This window comes from Tamandua tetradactyla, chromosome 8 (genome assembly GCF_023851605.1).
Source record: "Tamandua tetradactyla isolate mTamTet1 chromosome 8, mTamTet1.pri, whole genome shotgun sequence".
Lineage (NCBI taxonomy): Eukaryota > Metazoa > Chordata > Mammalia > Pilosa > Myrmecophagidae > Tamandua > Tamandua tetradactyla.
In genome coordinates, this window is record NC_135334.1 from 19,452,806 (window position 1) to 19,476,195 (window position 23,390).

Genomic DNA, 23,390 nt, shown 5'->3' on the forward strand with positions numbered 1-23,390 from the left:
GGAGGGAGAAGTATTATGTCTCACCTAGAAATGGATGCTCGGATACCTTACGCCATTGCAATGCTCAACATTTTCCCCAAAGATCTAAAAATGTCCAAGGAGAAACAGAAGCACCTTTTCCTCCAGTTATGCCAATTGTCCTCCGAGCCACACAGCATGCGAGTCTGCCATAATGACAATCTAGAATTGATTGACCCTTACAGGGGGCAGAATGCAGGAAGCTGGGGGAATGCAGCCAGTGGCTCGCTGCAGACTCGGTCTACAACCCGTTGCATGTGACATGGGAGGTGACCGCGAATTGCATCCCCATTACATTCAAGGATGCTAAGGTTCTTACTCATAGCTTTCAAAGAGTTCCCAGAAAAATACAAAAATACCATAAGCTTAAATCCAAAACAACTTTAAAATAAACTCGAAGTGGATTTTATTTTGTTTTTAACTTTGAAAAGAGAGGCACCGCAGGGATATATTTAGCAGACCTCCCATTCTGATGTTAATTATAGTCAATGTGTGTGCATATACTCCTTACAAAAGAGGAGCCTGCCTGCTGCTCTTGTCCAGTGAATGCTCTGGCAGCATACTGAACAGTGATGTAACAAAATGCACTCACGCCCTTGTCCACGGTGCCTTCCTGCCCAATTACTGCTGCTGCTTTTTCACTCACGGCCTGCTCTAGAGCGTGCAAGGCTTAACAGCAAGAACGAGTCCAGCCACTAGGTAATGAGAATACTTGAACACAAAGTTTATTTAAGCATCAAACACATGAAAAGTATTTGGTTGATTTGCAAAAGAGAAGGGATTGAGTTTGAGGGCATGGTGGTGGGAGGCGGGGGTGGCGGTGGGGAATTCCCAGGTCTGCAAACAATATATTTCCAGTGACCAAACCTGCCGTGGCAAGATCGAAGACATGGTGGTCAGGGAATGAGCTCAACACAAACGGAAAGAAGCAACATGTGCATCTCATAGATCAGGCACTTCCAAACGTCATAAGGATCCTTAGAGGGAGTCAAACCTTCCAAGCATTGCTTCCGTATCGTCCCAACAGACTCTTTCTTCGTAAAAACTGTGATCCAGAAACATCACCGGCTTGAAAGATTTCTCCAACCTGCAATTTTTTTTTCTTTACGGTTTTTTCATGGGACCCAAAGTTCTTGGAAATTTTAGGCAAGATGTACGCTTTCCACAACCGGCTTTTAAAAACCCCGTTGTATACTGAGAGTAGCTTGTGATGTCACCCCTTTCTGAATGATCCGACCATTTGAGGCAGGCCACCACTTTGTGGTGCTGGACACTTTCAAATAGGTTTTGACTTAAGGGCACACACTTTTTATCCTACGGGGAGCTGGAGTTAAGTAAATTACAGTACTTTACATAGCAACCTTGAGTTAATTATGAGGTTGTGCCTGATTTATACACGAAATGCCATAATGAGATCTGGGTCATGATGAGAAGAATTGTCCAAACTTGAAGTTCAACTGAAGAATTAGAGGCTGTGAACAGAGAGGGAAAGAGCAAGTGTTGTAAAATTTAAAAAAGCCTGTTTGACAGGAATCAGACATCTTTGCAGTACTCAACTACACAAAGGAAATTTTATGCCCAAGAAACCATGTTATCTAAATTATCAGCACTAGAAGCAGAATCAACCTAGCCTATAAGAAATTCCTGCTCACCTCTTAGGGTACCATGGGACCCTGTCCTGAGGCTACTGCAGGAAATTGCGCTTGCTGGGGCCCTGCCATCACAACCTACATTACAGTCCAAGGGGACCGGGCTGGCCCAGCTGAAGACCAATACGTGGCCCTTAATTGCCATATATAAAAATTCACCTTCATCTTTTAGATGAAGGTGTGAGCAGGGACCCAAAGTTTTGTTGTTGTTGTTGTTTTAAAGCAGTGCTAGAATTACTTGGGCATTTTCCCCAGCTTTTTTTCCTTCTTCCTTTCTGGAATTCAATGTTCCTAGGTTGTTTGCAGACTGAAGGGCCTTCAAACTTTAATTTCTCTTTCTCAGGGTATGGCATGTGTTGTGCCCCCTAGTGGTCTGCTCTGGGGAAGACCCCTCGTAGCAGAGGTACACGTACCTCTGCAGCTCTTGCCGTCCTCCTGCAGGGTCCCTGTCACGCAGCTGCACAGAGGCCCGTCCACCCGGCTGGTACAGATCTGCTCACACCCTCCGTTGTCCTCACACCAGTCCAGCCCTGAAAAGGAGCAGCTTGTCAGCTTACCTACAGACGATTCAATTCTTCAGCTCATACCTAATTCTTTCAAGAAAGAACAGGAAGAATAAAAGCCCAGTGCTGCCGTGAGCTTTTTTTCAGTATGCTACATAAAAAGGGGCCACATTTCATTCTTTTTCCATGTGGGAATCCCATTATTGCAGCGCCATTTGTTGAATTTGTGTTTGTTTGGGGAAGAGCACGGGCTGGGAATTGAACCTGGGTTTCCCGCAAAACAGGAGAGAATTCTACCACTGAACTACCCTTGCAACCCCTGCTGTGAGCTTTCAAAAATCAATGCAGAAGGGTGCATGGGCAGTTCAGTGTAGAATGCTTGCCTGACTGTGGGAGACCCGGGTTTGATTCCTGACCCATGTACAGGAATGTGTGCGCGCGCGTGCGTGCACACACACACACACACACACACACACACACACACACACACACCTCTCCCCAAAAAGAAAGTCGATGTGAAGAGTCCCTTAAGGGACTGGGCAGGTATCCCCAAGACCGACTTCCTCATTCACCAGATTCCCTTCATAGGTGAAGCACATCGAACCCAGGCTTTCAAACCCCATTGTTTTAATAATTTACAGTGTGTTTTAGGGAACATACATACTTTTTCTCCTAATAGGTCCCACTGAAATGATTTGTTCTTTGGGTTCTTTTGTATAGTCGCTGGCAATCCTGGAATTTTGTGGGCAATTCTGAAAGGCAGAACACCAGAGGGAATATTTTACACAATTAAGCTGCTAACTTATTCTTCACCTTATTTCCACCTCCAGACGAGGTAGTGGCTTCCGTCTTCAGCCTTATTGTTGCTTAATTAGAACCAATGCATTCTTGATTCACTGAGCCCGCTGGGACTCTAGGCTTTATATTGAAGAGAATTAAATATATTCTCCACACTAGAATTAGAGTCCTGCCTGAGGATGAGGATTTCTGCATCATGCTGGATGCTAATGCATGCAGCAAGGTCTGTAAGTAGTTCTGGGACCATAATTCACATCTGAGTGCTGTATGCATAAGGTAAGCATAAAGCTGAATTGTTAAAGATTAGGACTAGGGACCGGTGCCATCAAATTTTAGGGACATTGCCATGGTAGGGCATGTAAGCCAGTCATGGAAGAGGTGGTTGGTTAGTCACCTCTTCTTACCAGCCCCTCCAAAACCTCAGGCTCTGGTGTGATCTGCATGAGCCTTAGGTTAACCCCTGTCTGCAGGACACGTGGATAAGCTGTACCCTAGTCCCAAGATTTCCATTATCTTGTGGAGCGGAGCTTGATTCTACCGCTCATTTGTAATTCTGGCTATCTGGCTCAGGATGCTCCCTGAGATACTGGTGCGGTGGTCTTCACCAAGCCAGGGGCGATCTTGCCCTCCAGGGGCATTTGGCAATATCTAGAGATATTTTGGGGATGTTATGGGGGGGGTACTACTGGTATCTAGTGGGTAGAGCCAGGGATGCTGCTAAACATCCTATGACGTACAGAACAGCCTCTCACAATAAAGAATTAACTGTTCCAAACTGTCAGTAGTGCTGAGGTTTGAGAAATCCTGGCCTAATGTTAAGCCAATGACCAATGAACATTTCAGGGATAGAGAGAGGAGTCAACGGACAGCACTCCATCATGTTTACTCTCTTAATGTCCCACAAAAGTTGACCTCCTGTTCCTAAGCATCTGAGGACGATTCCAATCCAGCCACTTCCAGGTCCCACAGAGTCCTTTAGGACACGGGCATTCCTGACCGCCGTGATGGGAAATAAGGCTACGCATGGGGGGTGTGCACTCTTACTTACTATTTTGCAGGAGTACTTTTCTGAGTCACAGAGTGACACTGCACAGTGAAGATGAACTTCGTCATAATCCCCGATGAACTTGAAGACGGTGACGTGGAAGCGGCAGGTGAGGGAGACGCCGTTCTCCTCAATGCCAATGGTGTTATCTTTAATGTTCTGACACCTGCTCAGGGAAAAAGCAATCCTTCCCCTTACACCTTAACTCTCATCTTCATTTCAGAATTTCGTATTTCACAGAAAACCATCATAAACGCCCTTGTAAACATGCCTTTGTCTTTGAACAACCACCTCTGCACTGTTTGGGTTTACCATTTATCATCACTCCCCTGTATTATCATAGTTTGTCTTGAAAGCCTCAGATACCACCTCAAATTAATATTCTAACTGCAACAACAACATGACTACAGGGACTGCATTCAATTTCCCTACGCTTCAGCTTCTCACACCGCCCCCACACAAGGCTATGTTTCACTGATATCAATTTAACAAACACAAGATTAGTCCTCACTTCTTTGGTACTTTCTTCAGTTAATTACCAATTTTGGGAGGGGTCCCTGATTCAAGCCCTACTGAGAAACCTTCCCACGCTCTATAGCAGTCAAGGCCAAGCTGTAGAGTTGTTTTAACATCGAGCACCCCCTCTTTCTGCAACTCCTTCTCAGCCTAGTGGTGTTGAGCAGAAGGCAAGGAGAGCTAGGTTCTTCCTCAAGCACAGATGTCTTGCCTCGACCACTTACAGTTCCCTAAATGCATCACGGTCTCCCATGTCCCAGCATCTGCTCTTCTCCCCAAGTATCATTCCTGCTCTTTCTCCAACACCAGGGTAGGATAGCCCCTCCTTTATAAACATCACCTCGCCATCACCACACCAGGCAGGAACTCGGTGGCTTTTCCTGGATTTGTCAACGTGCCCTTGTTGAGCCCCTTGGGAACAGGAGTCAACATGCTTACTGTGTCTTCAATACACTGCACAGCACATGGTAAGTATTTAAAGATCTTTGTTAGATGGATGGATGGATGGATGGATGGATGGATGGATGGATGGATGGATGGATGGATTGTTCTGCCATGGTCACTATTGACTCACTGGAGCCAAGAAGCTCTTTTAAAATGATAAAGATAAGGATGGTGACTCTTTTTATTATTACGTTTCCTTTCCATAACCCAGGGGATTAAACAGTTTAGCAATCAGGGAAATTAAAAACTGAATTTGTCCTTTAGCACACCGATTAAGTTTCTTAATTAGCTTTCCAGGCAAAATTCTTGTTGCTTTTCAAGGTGATAGTCTCTTAAATGTGTTGAAATGAAAACGTACATGTCATATTTTTCCTTGTCACTGCTAATCATCTGGATAATTTAAGTTGGTCCAAGGATTCTAAAATGTTAGCAGCCCTCCAGTCTTCACACAGACTTTCCCTAATAGGCAGATCACCAACTCTCTCCCAGAGAAACGGCTTGAGGTTTAGGAATTAGAAAACATGGAGCTGAAGGGAAGAGGCATCCATTTGGACACTTGCCTTAGGGTGAGCAAACAAGTCAAACACTCAAATCCTTTGCCTACCAACAAAGGAACATCTGTCCCTCTTCTGTCCAGGCACATGAAGAAAAAAGAGAAGTAACCTGCATGTCTCCTGACTTCTGGAGGAAGTTGGTGCCATTTCTGTCATCCCCGTGGCTGGCGAGGAACAGCTTAGCCCCCAAATACTGAAGTGGATCCATTTTGCTGCTCATACACCTGGGTCTCTGACAGAGGACCTCACTGTACTGTGGATCATTTTCCCCATAAGTTCACTGGAGAAAACAATAACCACATCTCTCCAAGAAAGGTCAGAAGGTCTGATGAATTAAAATTCTCCCACATGACAAAATCACTCCACACCCAAGAGCAGCTTATTCGGAGGCCTTTATTCTCATCCTCGGTGAGCGAGATTTATGAACAGGGTTGCCTGCTCTCTCATTTTCTGGATCAAGTCTATTAAATACTATTTTAAAAATGTTAAATGTCAGGCATCCTTTAAAGGAGACACAAGCCTTGCAATCTGTGTTTGCATTCATATAGTGGATCAGATCATAAAATAGTAAAAGCCCTTTTATTTTGGGAAAGGAAGGAGGGAAGAAACCTGGAGGAAGGGAGAAGTGTGACTTTAACTGTATCCAGGCTTGCAGGATGCCTAAGTAGTCACTGAGTCTTTCCCTTTGCCTCCAAGAGGCTAAAAACCAACTCAGAAAGACAAATGCCTTAATGAGGTCTTTAGAAGAAAATTCCACACTGTACATCAATGGCCCATGCCACGTCCGGTTGGTTAGACAGTCAGTATGCCCAAATATCTTACATGGATTCTTTCTTTACCCCTTGCTAGTTAGGTGGCCTTGGGTGAGGTGTATACCTAACCTCTCTGAGCCTGGTTCATTGGCAAAATAGCGGATATCTATTGTTTATCTGTCCAGTACTATACCCCTCTTATTTTGGGGAACTGCTTCTCTTACCATAAAGCTCAGGTGGGGGCTGCCAATTACAGTATCCATGGGGCCATGGAGGGGGGAGGTGCTGACCCAGGCCCGGCAACTATGACATTATATTCCCCAGTCAAAGGAAAAGCAAATGATCTGAGACAGACTAATCATGCGCCTCCCTATGATTCTCTGAATTCGAACTCAAAACGACCCCCTTTCCTCAATGTTATAATGCTGTAAGAATGGAGGTACATGGTTTCCAGTTGTCTTAGGAAGTCAAGGAGAGAGAGACTGGGAGGGAATGGAGACCGGGAAAGACAGAGAGATGAGGAAGGGAGAAGCAGAGGCAGGGATAGGGTGAGGGAAGGAGTTCTGACAGCATCTGGATCCACCTGGCCCTGAAGCCACATGCACCCCTGTGATTTGGTTTAGTGCCCATTAAATGCCTTGTTTTTGCATAAGATAGTTTGACTGGGTCTCTACCACTTCAATAGAAAGAATTTTTTGCCATCTATAGCATAAATATAATAGAAAGAACATGGACTTCAGTTATTTGCTATTAATGCATCCATATTGGTTCATCAATTGTAACAACCATACCACAGTAATGCAAGATGTTAAGAATAGCAGAAATCACATGCGGGGGGCAGGCAGGGTATAGGAACTCTCTGTGGAACTTCCTGGGAAATTTTTAAGCAAACTTAAATCTGCTCTAAAAACAAAGTCTATTCTTTAAAATAAAAAAGAAGAACCGGCTCTAAGAGTCATTATATTGGGATAATGGGAATAGTCTAAAATTAGATTATGGTGATGGCTGCAGTCCTCTGTAAATTTACAAAATAGCATTGGATTTTACACTAAAAGCAAGTGAATTTTTTAAATAAAAATTATGTACACAAGAAAGCTGTTAAAGAGTTATTGTAAAGTCTGTGATCATATGTGTAAACTGCTGACATAATCAATAAGTGTTTAAAAAAATCATTGTTGCTTGGTCTGTTAGCCTTTTAGAAATTTTTCATTCAGTAGATTTTACTGAATAATGATAATGTTGGATTTTATCTGACCCCTGTGATCCTGGAAATTCTGAGCTTGATTAAGCTTTAGACAGACTTCTTCATGTCCTGAGGCCCCTGACCTCCCTCACCTTGGCCCTCACAGAATCTGGATAGAGCATGTTCTACCTGGTTCCACAGTCAACTCAGGAGACAACATCATGTCATGGACATGCGCCATTGCTTGACTTCCCCTCTAGTACCTTCTATTAGCTCACCCCACTCTTTACAAACCCTCCTGCCTTCTGCATCAGCGCAGGTGAGCCTCTCATCTCTCTCTCTCTTCTATTGTTATAGCCTCTTATACTCTGTCTTCTCTGTTTCAAGGAGCTCTGAGTAATCGTCCTTGTCTGTTCATCACTGTCCCATGCAATTTTTCTTTGACAGCAATCTCTATATAAACTAGGCACTGGGCATAAAGTGGTGAGTAAGAAGGAAACAGTTGTTCTGGAGTGTAAGCTATTATTCTAACGTATTTTTTATTTTGATGGATGTCCTAGTCTCCAATTTTTAGTTATTCATATTACATTTGGGGTTTTTTTCATTCACAGATGTTCCACCTTCCTCTCAAATTGAAAATCAAAGTAGGCAAGGCAGAATCCCCTCTTTGATCACACTGAAAATAAAGCATCATGGGGCGGGCCACGGTGGCTCAGCAGGTAAGAGTGCTTGCCTGCCATGCCCGAGGACCCGGGTTTGATTCCCAGTGCCTGCCCATGTAAAAAAAAAAAAGAAAATAAAGCATCATGTAGTTAATACCATATGAGTTTGGGGATCTACCACTAAATTGCCCTGTAACCTTAGCACGTTGCTTGAGCTCACTAAGCCCCAGCCTTCTCAGCTATAAAATGGAGTTTACAATATCTACTTCTCAGGTTGTTAAGAGATTCGGATGAGTTAATGGTTGCAAAATACTGGAACTGTAGGCAGCCAACAAATATCATTGTTGATAATATAACTAAAAACTCACTGGGCAAATACAGTGTTTCTGAGACTGTCCTCTGGTAGAGAGCTACTCACCCGCCTTCGATGATGAAGTATCGCAGCTTGTCATTGCTGTCACGGGAGGGGGTGGCATAGCATTTGTTCAGGGTTAGGATCAAATGTGTGGCGTCAGCTCCAACCACAAAGACCCCTACGTACAGCACATCTCGGGTGGTCAGCACTACCTCCCCCTGGCGGTAAGGATGTTTGTAGGAGGCATTTTTATAAAGGGCCATCTTGGTGGTAAAGCTGCCTTCTTGGGTTGGGATTGTCAGGTTGATGACACTAAAAAGGAAACAGTTACAAGGCAGGGAACCCAAATCAACTGTATTCATTTAATCACCCACCATTTCTCAAGCTGAAAATGCAGAGGGAAGGCAAAGCAGCAGGGAGCAGTAACATGTAAGGCTGTGCTGTCTGATATGGTACATGAGCCACATGCAGCAATTAAATTAAAGATTCAATTCCTTAGCCCCACCAACCATATTCCAATGGCCACATGTACCTACTGTACTGAATGGCATGGATAGAGAGCATTTCCATTATTATCAAAAGTTCTATTGAACATCCATGGTCAGAGGCATTTCAGTTCAGAAAATATGAATTATTTTTTGCTGAGTGCTTCAAAGACAAATGCCAGCAATTTGATTATGCTAACCTTACCTGTCAAGGAGAAGACAAAGCAAGGTGCAAAGCCCATGGGATCCTTTACCTTAGCATGGGTTTCACAACAGAATCTAAGGAGATCTTGATGTCCAGCTCATAAGCGCATGAAAATTCCACACTGATTGTCCGGTCCCTGGTGATGATGTTGCCTGTGTTGTTGGCACTTTCGATCCAGACTGTGTTTTTGTACATGATGTGAGTGCCATTGGACTGTGGAACAAAGGGGGTGTCAGAAATCGGGAAATCTGGAAGTATGCGGCTTGCTTTCCAAGCCAACAGCCCTGAAGTGGAGAAATGGTTTCATTCCATACATGACCCAGACGCCAGTATAAATCAGTACAGAGCTAGTCTCAGCAGTTACTGGAAAAAAACCAGTATTACTACTGTTGCCAACTGCACCCTCCAGTCTGATAACCTTGAGGGTCCACAGAAGGTGATTTCATGTACCACTGGATTCTAACTACAGCCAGCCCCTGGTTATCTGTGGGAACCCAAGCTAGGGGACAGCATGATGTATTGCCACCAGGACGTAATGTAAATCTTCTCTTTCAGTCCTTAATTCAAAATCATTCTTCTACCAAATCCTTGGTCGAGCATGCCTTCAAAGACCAAAATGAACAGATTCAAGTTTCACTTCTTTATTTCTTTCACACTCGGAGGAAAGCATGAATAAACAAAGTCAATAATAAATGATGGGTGGCAGGAAAGGACAAGAAGAAGGAAAGCAGGATGCTCTGTTAATCTGTAAATTGGATAATAAGACACTAGTCATTGGGGCCTTGCTATTTACTTTTGCAGCCGACTGATAAGCGGTGTCTGGGGCACCCTTCCCTCCCCAGTTAGGTGAATCCAGCTGCATTTACCTGACGAACAACAGAAGTATAAAAGAGGTAATAAGATTGTTGTCAAGAACAACGTGGAACTAGGGCAAGATATTTTAGAAAGTGTCCTTCATCTTTCAAACACTGATTTTAAAGCTGTCTTAAAGTAGTTTGAAGAAGGAAATATGTACACATAGAATATGCAGGGAAAACTCTGACAGCAGACAAAACAAATCAAGGAAAGAAGCATGTCATTTATTATGCTTTCAGTTTATCATCCACTTTGTGCCAAACAGTTATTCTCGCTGCCGTCTTTCATTTCGTCCCTGCCATCCTGTTTTCCACCGCATGTATTTCTAAGTAGACCACCCCAAAGTTGGCTTTCAGAACAGCAAATGTGCAAATGCAGGAGCCTGTACCACCGCTGCCAGGTGCCCTATCCTGCCCAGTGTTCTTACCTGCACGATGTTTCCGCAGCTCCCTTTGGTATTGTTGATCTGAAAGGAGATGAAATCTTCCCCCTCGATGCCGGAGCACTGTCTGTCATTGATCCTCACGCCCTCCCTCTCGAAGCCGAGCTGGAAGAGTTTGCATTTAGATATGGACACTTCCATCTGGGCCGCCTTGCAGGTCACCTCTGCGTCAATAATGTCATGTGAGTCTGTGGGGAACAGTTATTACGGAAGGCAGTCAGTGGGAGGTGGCCTTGCTGTAAAAGAGGGGAGGTGACACATCCCATTCCAGTCTCCTTTAGAAGAGGCTAATGAGCTTTATTCAAAGGCTGTGGCATTTCTAAGCTTTGATCAGACTGAGTCAGTTTATGATTTTGTTCAAAGAAATGACTTGGGCATTGGTAGAGCCTTTAAAGAATGAAAATGCCAAGCAAGCGCCTTTTGTCTTTTGTGCATAAGCCCAGGCTTTTCTCCTGCACAGTATGTCTGTAAGTGACAGGCAGATGCCAGCATATTGTGGCCGGTCTAAGAAGCATAACCCAGTGAGAGCACCACTGGCCAGCCTCACCCAGGGCCCCAGCTGAATCCAGCGCAGCAAGGACCCCAAGCGATCCCCAGGAGAGCACAGAAAACTCTTGCTTTTGGACACGGTGATGTGCCAATTGACATTTTGGCTAGGTATGTAAACACAGGCTAATAAGCACTACAGAAACAGAGAGAAACATTTTGAATCTGCTTGGGAAGCCCTTGAACGGCACACGTCGTCCCCTCCCATGGAGACTTGTAGTCAATTAGGCTCTCATTCTCTAAGGACATTAAATTTAGCATGTGCCATCTGAGTGACTTGATTCAGTAAAGGGCATCCTGTGGAGGCGGAAGGCCAAGGAGCTCCCTTTCAAGCTGATGATCCCTTGTGGGCCTGGCTGGCAGACAAGGCCATTTCCACCTTCAGGGAGCTACAATTAGGAACATGACCTGGAGTCCAAGTACTTATTGCTTGTGTCAAACATTTCAGTTGTATCCCCAGGGATGAAAAGCTTTGGACCAGATAAGGTTGGCTTTAAAGGAGTCTTAAGAATGAAGCTGGCACTCCCTCCTACTTCTTTGTTTGTGTCAAACCACTTGGACTTCCCTGTGAGTCTGAAGATCAGTTTGGATCTCTCTTATGGTGAATGTAGCCTCAGACCGACCTGGTTGGTTCCATTCATGGACAACTTGGCGTGTTAAAAGTTAACAGTGATAAGGATGTAGCTACGAGAAACAAGTGTTAGCCTACTTTGAAGAGGTCAGGTAGATTCCTTGTTCTGCTTAAAGACTTGTGAAAGCTTAGCTCTGGGAGTTTCTAAACCATGGTGTGGAGTTGTGGTCCCGCCCCTGGAGCTTTGCTCTGCCACTGCCAGGACCCCCGCCCTGGGCCTTTCTGGGTGAGGAAGTCGCGGTCGTCACTCACTGTTCCCATAGGGGGGAGGCTCGATGCAACCGCACAGCTCTCGGCCGTTGTCCAGCTCACAGGTGCGGTTGGGACAGTCCGCCCCGACACAGGGGTCTTCAACCACTCCTGCTAAAAGGGAAAACAAACAGAAACAGACACAACTTGACTTTCACACCGATGCACAGCAGCATTTGGTCACAGTCTGGACATGTCACTCTAAGCACCTTGGAAATGGTCAGGATGGCAGCCGCACACTCACAGAGAGGGGGACCTTCCAGAAAATGATGGCAACAGGCACCACCTGGGCTTGGCTTTGCGCCTGGGCCTGTGCTTCATGCTTTAGCTCATTATCTCATTAGCTCTCACAGATACTCCTGAGGTAAGTATCCGAACTCCTGCTTCAAAGCCGAAGCTTGCCCAAGGTCACAGGTGAAGGGGAGTGGTGGAGGCAGGATGCACGGGACCACTGTACCACCAAAACAAACACACTTACAGCACGTACACACAGCGCTGTGATTACTTGCATTTATATCTCTAGATTTAGCTGAAGACTAGGGTCCAAAGGATTTATCTCTGCATTCCTAACACCCAGCCACCTCACAGTCAGTACAAAACAAATATTCATTGAATAGATGGAATTTTAGGGCCTGTAAGATTCTGCAGAGGTCTCCCAAACCAGGACTTTTCATATATATATATATATATATTTATTCATGGTCCACCTTCCCATAAACTTCTACTTGATTTAAAAAAAATGGATAAACAGACTACACACAGCTCACCAGCACTGACTTAGATTAGTGGTACTGTTTTGCCAAAAGGGTAGAATTTGAAACGTAAGGTTTTATATATATAAATGTATGTGCTAATTCTAAGTATCATCATCATCCCATTATTACAAACAGTATTTCTACACAGTCTGAGCCTGCAGATTCCCTCCAAGATCTATAACAACCTCAGTCTCAGAGCCACTAAACTAGAACATTTTCTTTTGGTGACTTGCTTCTTTATTTAAAGAGTCTCTCTCCCCACTAAGATGTAATAATCCTCCTATTCATCACGGGATATGATGATTAGTGCGAAAGAAACAACTGTTCAATCCCAGCATGAGCCAAGTTTGCTTCAAAGAATTTAAAAACAAAAACAACAAGCTATCCCACAGCCCCAGCTGCCATGTTCCTGGGAGTACAGGGGTGGCCAAGTGTCAATTCCTGGAAAGATGACTGAAGGAAAGACACCAGCATCATTTAAATATCTTTATTTTTAAAAGGTTGTCTTTTATAAACACCCTTTCACTTGCCAGTGTGTTTAGTACTTAATGGAGTACTAAGCACACAGCACCCCCTCAGCAGATGTTGGGGTTGACTGACATGTACAAATGTTGGTACATTTGCCAATTGATAAATAAAAAATGCCCTTAGATGGAGGGAAGGAAGCCTTGAGGTTAAAAAAAGAACAAAAATCCAACCAAAAGACTGACATATTTAAAATTCCAGACAGTATTTAAAGTTCAAAACAGTTCATGATAAAGTTATTTAAAGTATGGCTAATTAATGCAGCAAGATAAAATGCTAAGTTATCAAATGAACCATTTTTGTTAATTTCCAACAGACTACTCATTTGCTTGTTAACGGTTTCTGAACTTCCTTAATACATATTTTAATTAATTGTATTGAATTAAGTGAATAAAGTGTACATTTGGTCAGGGTTGGTGTGCAAATTTACTGATGTGCATAGTCCTGGACATATGGAAACGTAGGCCCATTTCCTCAGTGTACTTGTAGACACAGTGAGTTGGTGCATGTGCAAAGGACCATACACATATTCTGTTGGCCATATATCATTCACATTGATGAAACAGGCTAATCATATATGTATATGGACACACATATGTGTATGATACATTTATACGTATATGTATTTATATGCATTTCTATTTATTTGCTCCATCTCTGATTAACATAGCAAGAAAATGCACAAATAGAATCGTGGAAATACTCATCAAAATAATTTTTACTACAGAAAAAAAATACAAGTCTCTATAGCTTCTCACTTAACCAACTAATTTCCCTATATGTAATCCCTCTATAAATCCAACCCCAGCTTCCCGTCAACCCAGGCCAATACAGCCAGCCACAGGCTGATTCCAAGCTCACTTGATGCTCCCCATATGCCCTTCCCTTTCCGAAATGTGCTGGGACCATTGTTGGAAGAGCTGATGTCAGGCTGAGTTTGGGAACAGAAATCATTCAGGAGACCCTCTATTTTCCTCCAACTCAGACAGCCTCATCTTCTCAAGTTTGTTCTCCAAATTCTATACCTGGACAGGTGGGCCAGGCTCCACTGAAATGCCCCTCATCAACTCTAGAAGCAGATCTATGAGTAAAGATGGAGAGGACCAGCCACCCCCAGACAACGCAGGGCCTCCTGCCCCGCTGCTCTTTTCACTTTGAAGGAATCGGCGGAAATAAAATAATTCTCTTACAGCAATTCTCCTTCTCGATCCACTCGGTGCCGAGGATCCCGAAGGAGCGGCAGGCCTCCCCGTAGGCGGCTAGGGAACCACACAGCTGGAACTTCTTGTGGTTGTAGCAGCCGTCCAGGTAGCAAGATTCATAGAATGGGAGGGGATCGAGGAGTCCGTAGCAGGGCTGGAAGAAGCCCTTCATATCGGTGAGCTTCAGGCAGTAGCCGTCGCCCTGCATCATCTGGATGTGCACGTTGTCGCACGTGGCTGCATACTGGGAAAACTGCAGCTCATTGCAGCTGTGGGGCAAGAAGCCTGGTGAGACTCAGTGAAGTAAAACAACCAGCCAAGGTCTCCGGGGGTGGGGTGGGGTGGGTGAGGTCACTTCCGCTACCTGTGTTGCCACTCAGAAGTTAGGGCAGTAGGTTGATGCCTACCTCTAATGAGCTGTGTAACCTTGGGAAAGTCAGGTGCTACTGGTCCCAAGCTATTCATCTAAAAAAAGTGAAGTGGTTCTATGTTCATATCACTGGGATACAGGGAAGGTAAAATAAAATAATGGATTGCTGCCAAGCTGCCATATGAAGGGCAGATGTAATAATCATTAACAACAATAATTGTTATAATAACTGGGAGAATTAGCAATTTGGAAGGAAGCCCAGACACCTTCTAAAGCAGTTTCAGTTTAGCTACAAGAGACCAAAAGCAAACTTTCAGAAAATTGGGGCTCAGCAGCTGAGCGTTAATAAAGGAAGGGAGGGAGAGAAGGAGGGAGGGAGGAAGAAAGAGGAAGCTCAGAGAGCATCACAGTTCCTTGGGAGGAAAGGAGCCCCAGAATGGTTTAAATACCCAGAGTTGTCTTTGCTCTGACTGTAGGAATCTAGTCCTGCCTTTACCAGTTAACGGGCCTTCTCATGTAAGTCATTAACTGCTCTAGCTTATGTTTCATCTGGAAAAGGAAGAGGCTAGACCCCAAAATTGCCTGAGAGTCTTTCCAGCTCTGAGTCCCACAATAAATGGGATAGTCTAATTTATGATACACTATTCAGTTCATGCCTGGAAGGGTCAGAGAAGGTCCAGGACATCATTTCCACATCTGGGCATTTAGCTATTTTGGTATGTTAAAGAACAAAGGGATGGGGCATTTTATAAACAAAGAAATCCCAGGAAAGAGAAGTGTATCTACAGATCCAGAAAGGTATTAACACAGTTTTGACAGCCTGGATGGGCCTTAAATGATAAACCTTTGGAGTATTTAACTGATTCTATCTCTGCTGGCCAGATACGGGCCTGACAGTAACTGCCGTGATATCTGTTTTAAAAAAGGCTCCCACCCATTCCCAACAACCTCTACGCCACAACCACAACCAAACCTTCTGGCTTGGACGCACAATTAGATCCAGCACTAGGGAGAACACTCTCAATGACTCCTGAGTCAACTTTTAATTCCATCCCCAGCAGAACTGTCTATGTCTCAGGTGGGCAGCTGGTCCAGGCTTCCAAGTTCTAATCATGGATCTCCTCTCCTGGTTAGCCAAGGGCCAGATGATGTGAGAATTCAGAGTTACGTCATCTAAGCCCAATTCCTTCCTCTGCATTCAAGAAATTCCCTGGACTCTGCTGTGCTTATTTGTATCATCAAAACTCCAAAGACCTTTGGCTCTGCTCTATGTAGGAGAGGAAGGATGAGGCTATGCAACGGGTATTCCTCATTCTCATCTCCCATGCCCGCGGTAGAATCTGGGGCTTCCGATCTAGTGGCATGAAGGATCTGCCCCCCCTCACCTCTTCTGCATGCCATTGGTTTTCCAGCTCTGAGCCAGCACCACACTGCTCACCACCGGCTTCCCCCGCAAGGTCACGTAGTCATCAGTCAAGTCCCCGTTGAAATTCCCGCAGAGGCCACACACTTTGTTCTGCAGCCTCTCGCTAATGCTGATTTTAATGACGTTGAAACCATTGTAGTATATCTGGATATCGGGGCTGGTGTCAATCACCAGAAACCCCTCACTGCTGTAGATTTTGGTTGCCAATCCAGTTATAAACGGAACATTCACCTGAGTGCCATTTACCTGTATGGGGGCGGGGGAAGGAAAAGAAGTAATTTACCCTAGAAAGAAGTCAGCAAACTTTTTCTTTAAAGGGCCAGACTCATATGGTCTCTGTTGCGACTATTCAACTCTGTCCTTGCAACACAAAAGCTGCCAGAGACAATATGTAAATATATGAGTGGTGGCTGTGTAGCAATAAAACTTTATTTGCACAACCCAGGAATTGAATGGATTTGGCAGGCTGTAGTTTGCTGACCCTGCCTTGGAGTTTAAGGACAATCATTTGTCTCACTCTCCCCAATTCCCCCAAAGGAAGCAAAATATGGAGGCAAGAGTGGGGGAGGGTGCCAAGGGATAAGAAAATGGTAGAAAAGTATAACCCACACCAATGGCTGGATTTTTGTATAAAACTTTCCCTAGTATAAACCAATTACTGAAAATGAAATCCCAATACAGTGCTAAGGAGAGTCTAACATGGTTAAATGAATCTAGGGATTGTTGATATGTTTATTGTTTTCTTGTTTATAACGTTCAAAATGAAGGTCCCCCAGAGGTCCTACAGGCACAGCAGCTTCTCCATTTGTCATTTTCCTGCTTTATAACATTTTCTTTTCTTAGCCCTTGGGAAAGAATATAGCATCCTTTTCCTGTTCTCACAAAATAAATTGTTTTCTCCCCAGGTTATTAGTAACTTTTGTTTCTTAAAAATAGTGGAAACCTCTTTTAAAAATATGATTTTTTGCTATTTTGGTTAGCTTGGGGTATTTTATTCAGCAGCAGTGTCAGTTTTGCTCTCTCAGGCATTCGTTCTCACTGTCTAGCGCCTGAATTCTGCACCAGTGCAGTTGGGACTACATGGAACAATTTGCAAAAGGTGGTGGAATGACAGAAACAGCAGCAGCTTTCATTGAAGTCGGAAAATTACTTAAATCCAGATTCTTTGTTTTAAGCTTGCAAAATATTGCCAGTCATTTGCCTAACACTGGATACTAAGCTATTTGATGATGATTCTTCAAATAACGATATTCTCCATGCTTGCCTGGTTATCTGAGCCATTGACGGAAAGCAGACATACACGCAGAACTCAATTCCGAAAAATGTTAACTAACGTACATGTCCTCACTGTATCCTGGTCTCTCTTTAACCGTGTTCACCCCACTGGAGCCCTGCTCCTGCCTTACCTGCTGGGAGCAGCCTGGTTTAGCCAGAAAGGCCTGGGGTCAATGTCAATGGTGTGACAAGGCAAGTTATCTTCTTAAATGGAAGAGGTGGCAGAAACCTATGTCTGAAAGCCGTATTTGTTATGGGGTTGGGGTGGGGATGGGAGAGCCTAATTAATTACAGGGAAAGGGTGGGGGTGGGGAGGCCCTATTCGTTATGGGAGGAGGGGGAGCCATACTGCGTACGGGGGCAGGATGGGGGTGGGGATTCACAGTTGCTCAAATTCAGTTCAGGTCTACAAGCCTAATGAACATTTAAGAGAAAGTCGCCACATCCAGCCTCTCATTTTCTTTCACTTGGAACGCCATCAAGAGGCCTTCTGAGAGTTGGGGATATGTCATCAGGTTATTTAGCTAGTGTATCAATAGGCAAATGCTTGTGATCTCTTAACTTATAGACAGGTGGACACTACCAGAAAGGATGGTCCTGCGTGAAGGGGCAGATCTTTGGTACATGTGGGAGGAGCTGAGAATAATTTGAAAAACCCATAAAAACAAACGAGATGCTTGGTGGAAATAATTCCAAAGTGAAATCTGAGTTATCTACCATTTTATCATCTGAAGCTCGATTAGGGTTCACAGTGGGTATTACTGCACCAGGACTTGGCAGGTCTCCTGGGAGGCCTTTGGAATCATCACTGAAGAGATAAATGGGGCCAGTTCTTACTCATAAACTTTGATCACCTATGGACTGCACATATGAAGAAACAACCTGCTAACCTCAAACCCGGTTCTCTGGGAAAGCCATAATAAAGAGCCCACTACCCAGGCCCGGGCTTCGGGGCGGGCAGGTTACCTTGACAGTGTTGCGGTCGTTGATGAGAATCTGCTCTTCATTAATATAGAAGTAGACGGGCGAAATGATGGTGAGGTTGGGGGACGACCACTTGTCAAAGTTGATGATGAGCTGGAAGGAGATGTCGGGCAGTTTCTGGCAGATGGTGGACAGCACGAAGGCACAGTTGGCGGGGAAGCGCAGGAAGGCGCCATCGAAGGTCCGGAAGACGCCGCCTCCGGCCGCCAGGCAGTAGGAGGTCTTGGTGCTGAAGCAGCCGCGCACCCCGTTGCGCAGCGCGCACTCCTCGTCTGATTTGCACTGTCGCGGGTCGCATTGGATCAGGTTGCGCCGGAAACAGCGGCAGCGCCGCGTGCAATCGCTGTTCCAGAACAGCTGCTTGGGCTGGAAGAAAACGCCCCCTCTGCGTTAAACTCAGCCCACGGTCAGAGCCGGGGACCCCAAAGCCCAGTCCATCTGGACCCTTTGCCAGGAGGGGCTGTCCTGTCTTTAACGGGGCTGCAATTTGCAACAGGGAGCTGTGGGGGAGGCTGCTGCAATTCAAATCTTAAATCGGTGTCATGTAGCTCAGATGCCAAACAACCTGCAATTTAGACTTTATTAGTTTCAATCAAGAGTTCACAAATCTTTATTGCTGGGTGGTAGATCTCATCACAGCCAACCTGGATGTGTCAGCTGTGATAGTTGGAGACTATGCTTACACTAGCTGAGCTTAGCCATCTACTCTTTGGACTTAGTTCCCGGGACATTAATCAGACTTTCTCAGTTCTGCTTAGGAATGAGATAACAGAATAGCATCAAGACGATCTTGTGGCCCAGTGAATCAGTGACCTGCTTCTCAAAAGACAAAAGTTTTAAAGAAGCCATGAAGATCCTACACGTAAGAGCTTGCACATCAATATCTAAAGCTAATCACTGATGCTGGAACATGTCGAGATAACACGATTAAGATATTGCTCATGCCCTCCTCACAAAGGTCCGATGTCATAGCTGATCTGCAAGAATGAACCATGTGGACATTACCCTTCCCTTTACCTATAAAAACCCTAACTCACATCCCCACTTTAAATGGTTTGGGGATGATTCCAGTTCCTTGCAAAGTGCACTTGCAATAAATCACTTTCACACTGAGAGAAATGTTTCTCCCTTGTAGCACTGAGTTAGGCGGGCCCTTCTTTGGAAAGTGCCGTGCTTGCAGTATCACTGTTAGAGGAACTAGGTGAAAAGAAAATCTATTTGGTAGAAATTCCATACCAAGGAATCACACTCGTAACAAATACTGGCTTCACTTCAAGGATTAACATTAAATTCACTCAAGAATGATATATCAGCCCTTCAGATCTTAAATATGTCAAAAAAAAAAAAAAGAGAGAGAGAGAGAGAGAGAGAGATGGCCCAATTCTTATGATTAAGCATTCAAGCGTTGCAATACTCACAATTCCAAATTTGCCCTTGAATCTAGTCTACTTCTAACTTACTGCTATTGTAAGTACTTCCATTTGTGTGTGTCTTGAATGCAAGAGAGCTAGTGAACAGTGAGGTTCTGTGAAAGGAAAGCTTTGGGATAAGACGGCCTGGATTTCAGTAGCAGCCCTGCAACCCTAAGATTGTCATCTTGAGGACGTTACTTAACCTTCCAGAGTGTCAGTTCATGCTCTCTAAACTGGATATAATAATCATGTCTATCCTAGCAGGTATGAATATTAAATGAAATAAGACATGTAAAGCACATTTCTTGGCACTAAATAAATAGCAGCTGCTGTGGTTATGAAGTAAGATAAATCATTCATCCTCTTTCAGATGGTGGTACCATAATAAAAATTACCTAGGATGTATATGCTAATTGGCGGAGCCTGCACTCTTCTCCTTTCACTTGCTCTAGACTAAGTAATTCAACGAAATTAGTCACGACTGTGCAGCTGGACCATGTCATAGAGATGTGGGCACTCAGCGCATTAATTCAATTTACCAACACAGTGCTGCCCCAGAAAGAAACTTTCATGGCACAAAAAGGCCTTCCACTTCAGCTTAGTCAGTTTTCTGTTTTACCTTCAGTCTTATGAAAACCCTAGATGCGGATATGACTCAATTACGAGGGCGAATAGATCGAGGGGGGAGATGTTCCAGGGAAAGTTTCTACAATTCAGTGTGCTTCAAGGCACCACTGCTGTTTCTTTCATCCCTGAATTGAAGTCGCTCCTGAAACCAAATTTCTTCTTCTTTCAGATTTATAAAAGACTCGGTACCAGCAGCCTCACACTTTGACTTTGTTGTTCTTATCAGATTTACAGAATAATTGAGTGGATGGTCTGGCCTCTCTCCCATAAGAAGTCAGACATTATATTGTTGGAAAGAGAAAAATAACCTGATGTATACAGATATGATCAAGGATAAATGACTCATCTTACAGGAGAACTTGATCAAGAAACAAGCATCCAAGAAAGTGAATGGGCTGATACCACTTTCTTCCCCTTCATTAGATGTGGCAACGACAGCTGGATGACAACCCTCCATGCCAAAGGCTCCAGGCATCCTCTCTTTATTTCCAAAGAAATGTGTTGTGTAAACAAGCCTCTAAGATTGTTCGGATTGTGGATTATTTGTTCACTGAATTTGCTATTCCCCAGAGGAAAGCTGATGTCCAAACCCACTGACTTCCAGATGCAGAGCAGATAATACTGTTTATAGTATTAATAACTGCCGAAAGCAGCATGATGCCTCTCCTGAGAGTTCCATCAGCTTTTATATGCATCATTTCATCAACATGCCTGGATTTTTTATGTACAAAAGGTTTCTCAAGGGAATGACAACCCTCTCCACCACAACTTCCTATGATTGGGTAACTATTATGTGCTGGGTACCAGACCTGGTGCTAGGCATTGATAATGTACAGCACATCCTACTGAATTGGCATCATTGTCCACATTTCATACACGGGGAAAGAGAAGCTCAAAGAAATGACACAATTTGCTCAAGGTCACACCACCAGCGGTGGTACGGCTAGGGTCAAACCCAGGTCGTATTCCACTGACACTCAGGATCCCTGTTGAGGGGTGCAGGTGACACTCAACAGATGGATACATTTTGCTAAGTCTTCAGCAGGGAAGCACAGTTTAGATGACTGCTTTTTCGTTTTTAAGCCTGGTTATCTCTTCTCCCAGATTGTGAGGAAATGGAATTCATTATTTCCTCCCACGTTTCTGTCCTTTCCCCTCAAATAATCAAAACTTTTAGGAGTTAACTTCAAAACCCACCTCTTTCAAGAAGTCCTCTTTGTTTAGTACCATTATTTTGCTCTACTTCTTCCCTGTCTTTCTAACACAAAATTAAGATATATTTTCTACTAAAAAGGAGATTGAGGGCAACTTCTGCATTCATTTTCTTTTGTTTATTCTCAAAGTAAAGGCCATTTAGTTATTCTCGAGCAAGTCAATACATCTTTGCAAAAAACGGAACATTATTTCTTTTTTGCCCAGTTTATTTCCAATTTGGACATTTTCAATAGACTTTAAATGTTACTATTATTTTACATTTAAAATTGATTAGCTCTGGGGGTAGTATGTTTTACTTGTTGATGTGTTATTATGTAATTGTTCTCTTGTTCTTTAAAGAGCATGATTTTTCTCTCCTGAATAGATCTTTAAATTCCTCAAGGCAGGGGATGCTTTTTCATTCTTCACAGTAGCAAATAACAGATGCTCAATATGTGCAGTTGTTAACTGTCTACTCATCAACACAGAGTTTCGATGTCATTTAAACAGAGAATGGGCTTGAGGGAGATCCATGACCCAGACACCTTGTACTCTAGCTAAGTATCATGGCACATAAAGAAAGATGAAAGACAAAGTTCAAAAAGCAAACAATTTAGTGAGCTAGTAAGTTTTATTGAGAGACATCTAAGAAGGATATCTTTATCAGATCTATGTTTAAGCCTCCAAAGACGGAGAAGCAGAAGGCAAGGATATTGGGCTACAGAGTTAAGTGACCCAGACAGCATTCTCTGGGAGCGACACCAGAGGGACAAATGGCACATGTGGAGATGGCAACCTTACCCCACTGAACAGAGCTTCAATAGCCAGTAGAGGGAAGGCCACTCCTTCCAGCCTCAAGTTCCATATTTTCCGGTTAAAATGGCCCTTACTAAAACGGCAGATTCATAGCCACCGTATTTCCCAACTACAGCCACATCAGAAGCTTCCAAACTAAGATTTACCTCGTAGGAAATCAGAAAGGCCTGGTGAGGAGGGAAACACAAAAGTGACTGAGGGGAAGAGGCAGAGTGCTGGGGACCCAGGGGCTGCCCAGGAGGGAAGAAAGGGAGAAGGCTCAAGTGCTTTTCCTGAATCTGATCCTGGGCCAGCCAGAGCCTCACCGGACCTTCACCCATCCCCCGTGCGCGCCCCCACCCCCACCCAGACCCCTCGCTGCAGATAAACACCAGTCTCCGTGAACAAAGTAGAAAGGTCAGTCGATTCTGACCACCCTGTGTGAGGCAGGGAGAAACGCGATGATGGGCAAGGAAGAGAGGGCGGGGCTGGCCTCCCCTACCTCGTAGTATTTGCCGTCGGCGTAGCAGCCGCAGCCATGGGGCAGGATGCAGCTCCTGCCGTCGAGGACGTAGCCGGCGTCGCACTGGCAGCCCTCCACGCAGTAGTGGTTGCAGTCGCTCTTCAGGCGGATGGCGGCGCAGCGGGGCTGGCAGACGCTCACGCAGCTCTCGTAATGGCTGTTGGGGGGGCAGGTGACGGCTGGAACGCAAGAGACGGATCAGTCTCCCTGCAAATGCTCGTCTCTGGGTCACTCACTGCTCACCCACTCAGGGAGAGCCGGGGATGGAGGGGCGGGGTGTCCCTGAGGACCCTCCTCTCTGCAGATGGAAAGCCTCTGACTTCTACTACTTAAGATGGATCCGTGGGGCGGATGGAGGTTGCCCAAAGCTCCTCACGTGATTTTTGGGCTCTCCTCAATCTTATTTGTGG

At 44.5% G+C, this 23,390-nt stretch overlaps 1 protein-coding gene across 1 annotated transcript in view; it reads right to left on the reverse strand.

The window, feature by feature from the left end:
• Window positions 1–836: 836 nt before the first annotated feature.
• The window catches only part of TECTA (tectorin alpha), a 69,038-nt gene continuing 46,484 nt past the window's right edge, over window positions 837–23,390 (reverse strand). Inside the window, 12 exon segments of the mRNA XM_077112644.1 lie at window positions 837–1,490; window positions 2,081–2,197; window positions 2,835–2,922; window positions 4,017–4,179; window positions 8,543–8,791; window positions 9,219–9,382; window positions 10,452–10,654; window positions 11,896–12,006; window positions 14,363–14,697; window positions 16,130–16,416; window positions 18,412–18,795; window positions 22,960–23,159. Coding sequence (XP_076968759.1) covers window positions 1,390–1,490; window positions 2,081–2,197; window positions 2,835–2,922; window positions 4,017–4,179; window positions 8,543–8,791; window positions 9,219–9,382; window positions 10,452–10,654; window positions 11,896–12,006; window positions 14,363–14,697; window positions 16,130–16,416; window positions 18,412–18,795; window positions 22,960–23,159 — 2,402 coding nt within the window. The 3' untranslated portion in view covers window positions 837–1,389.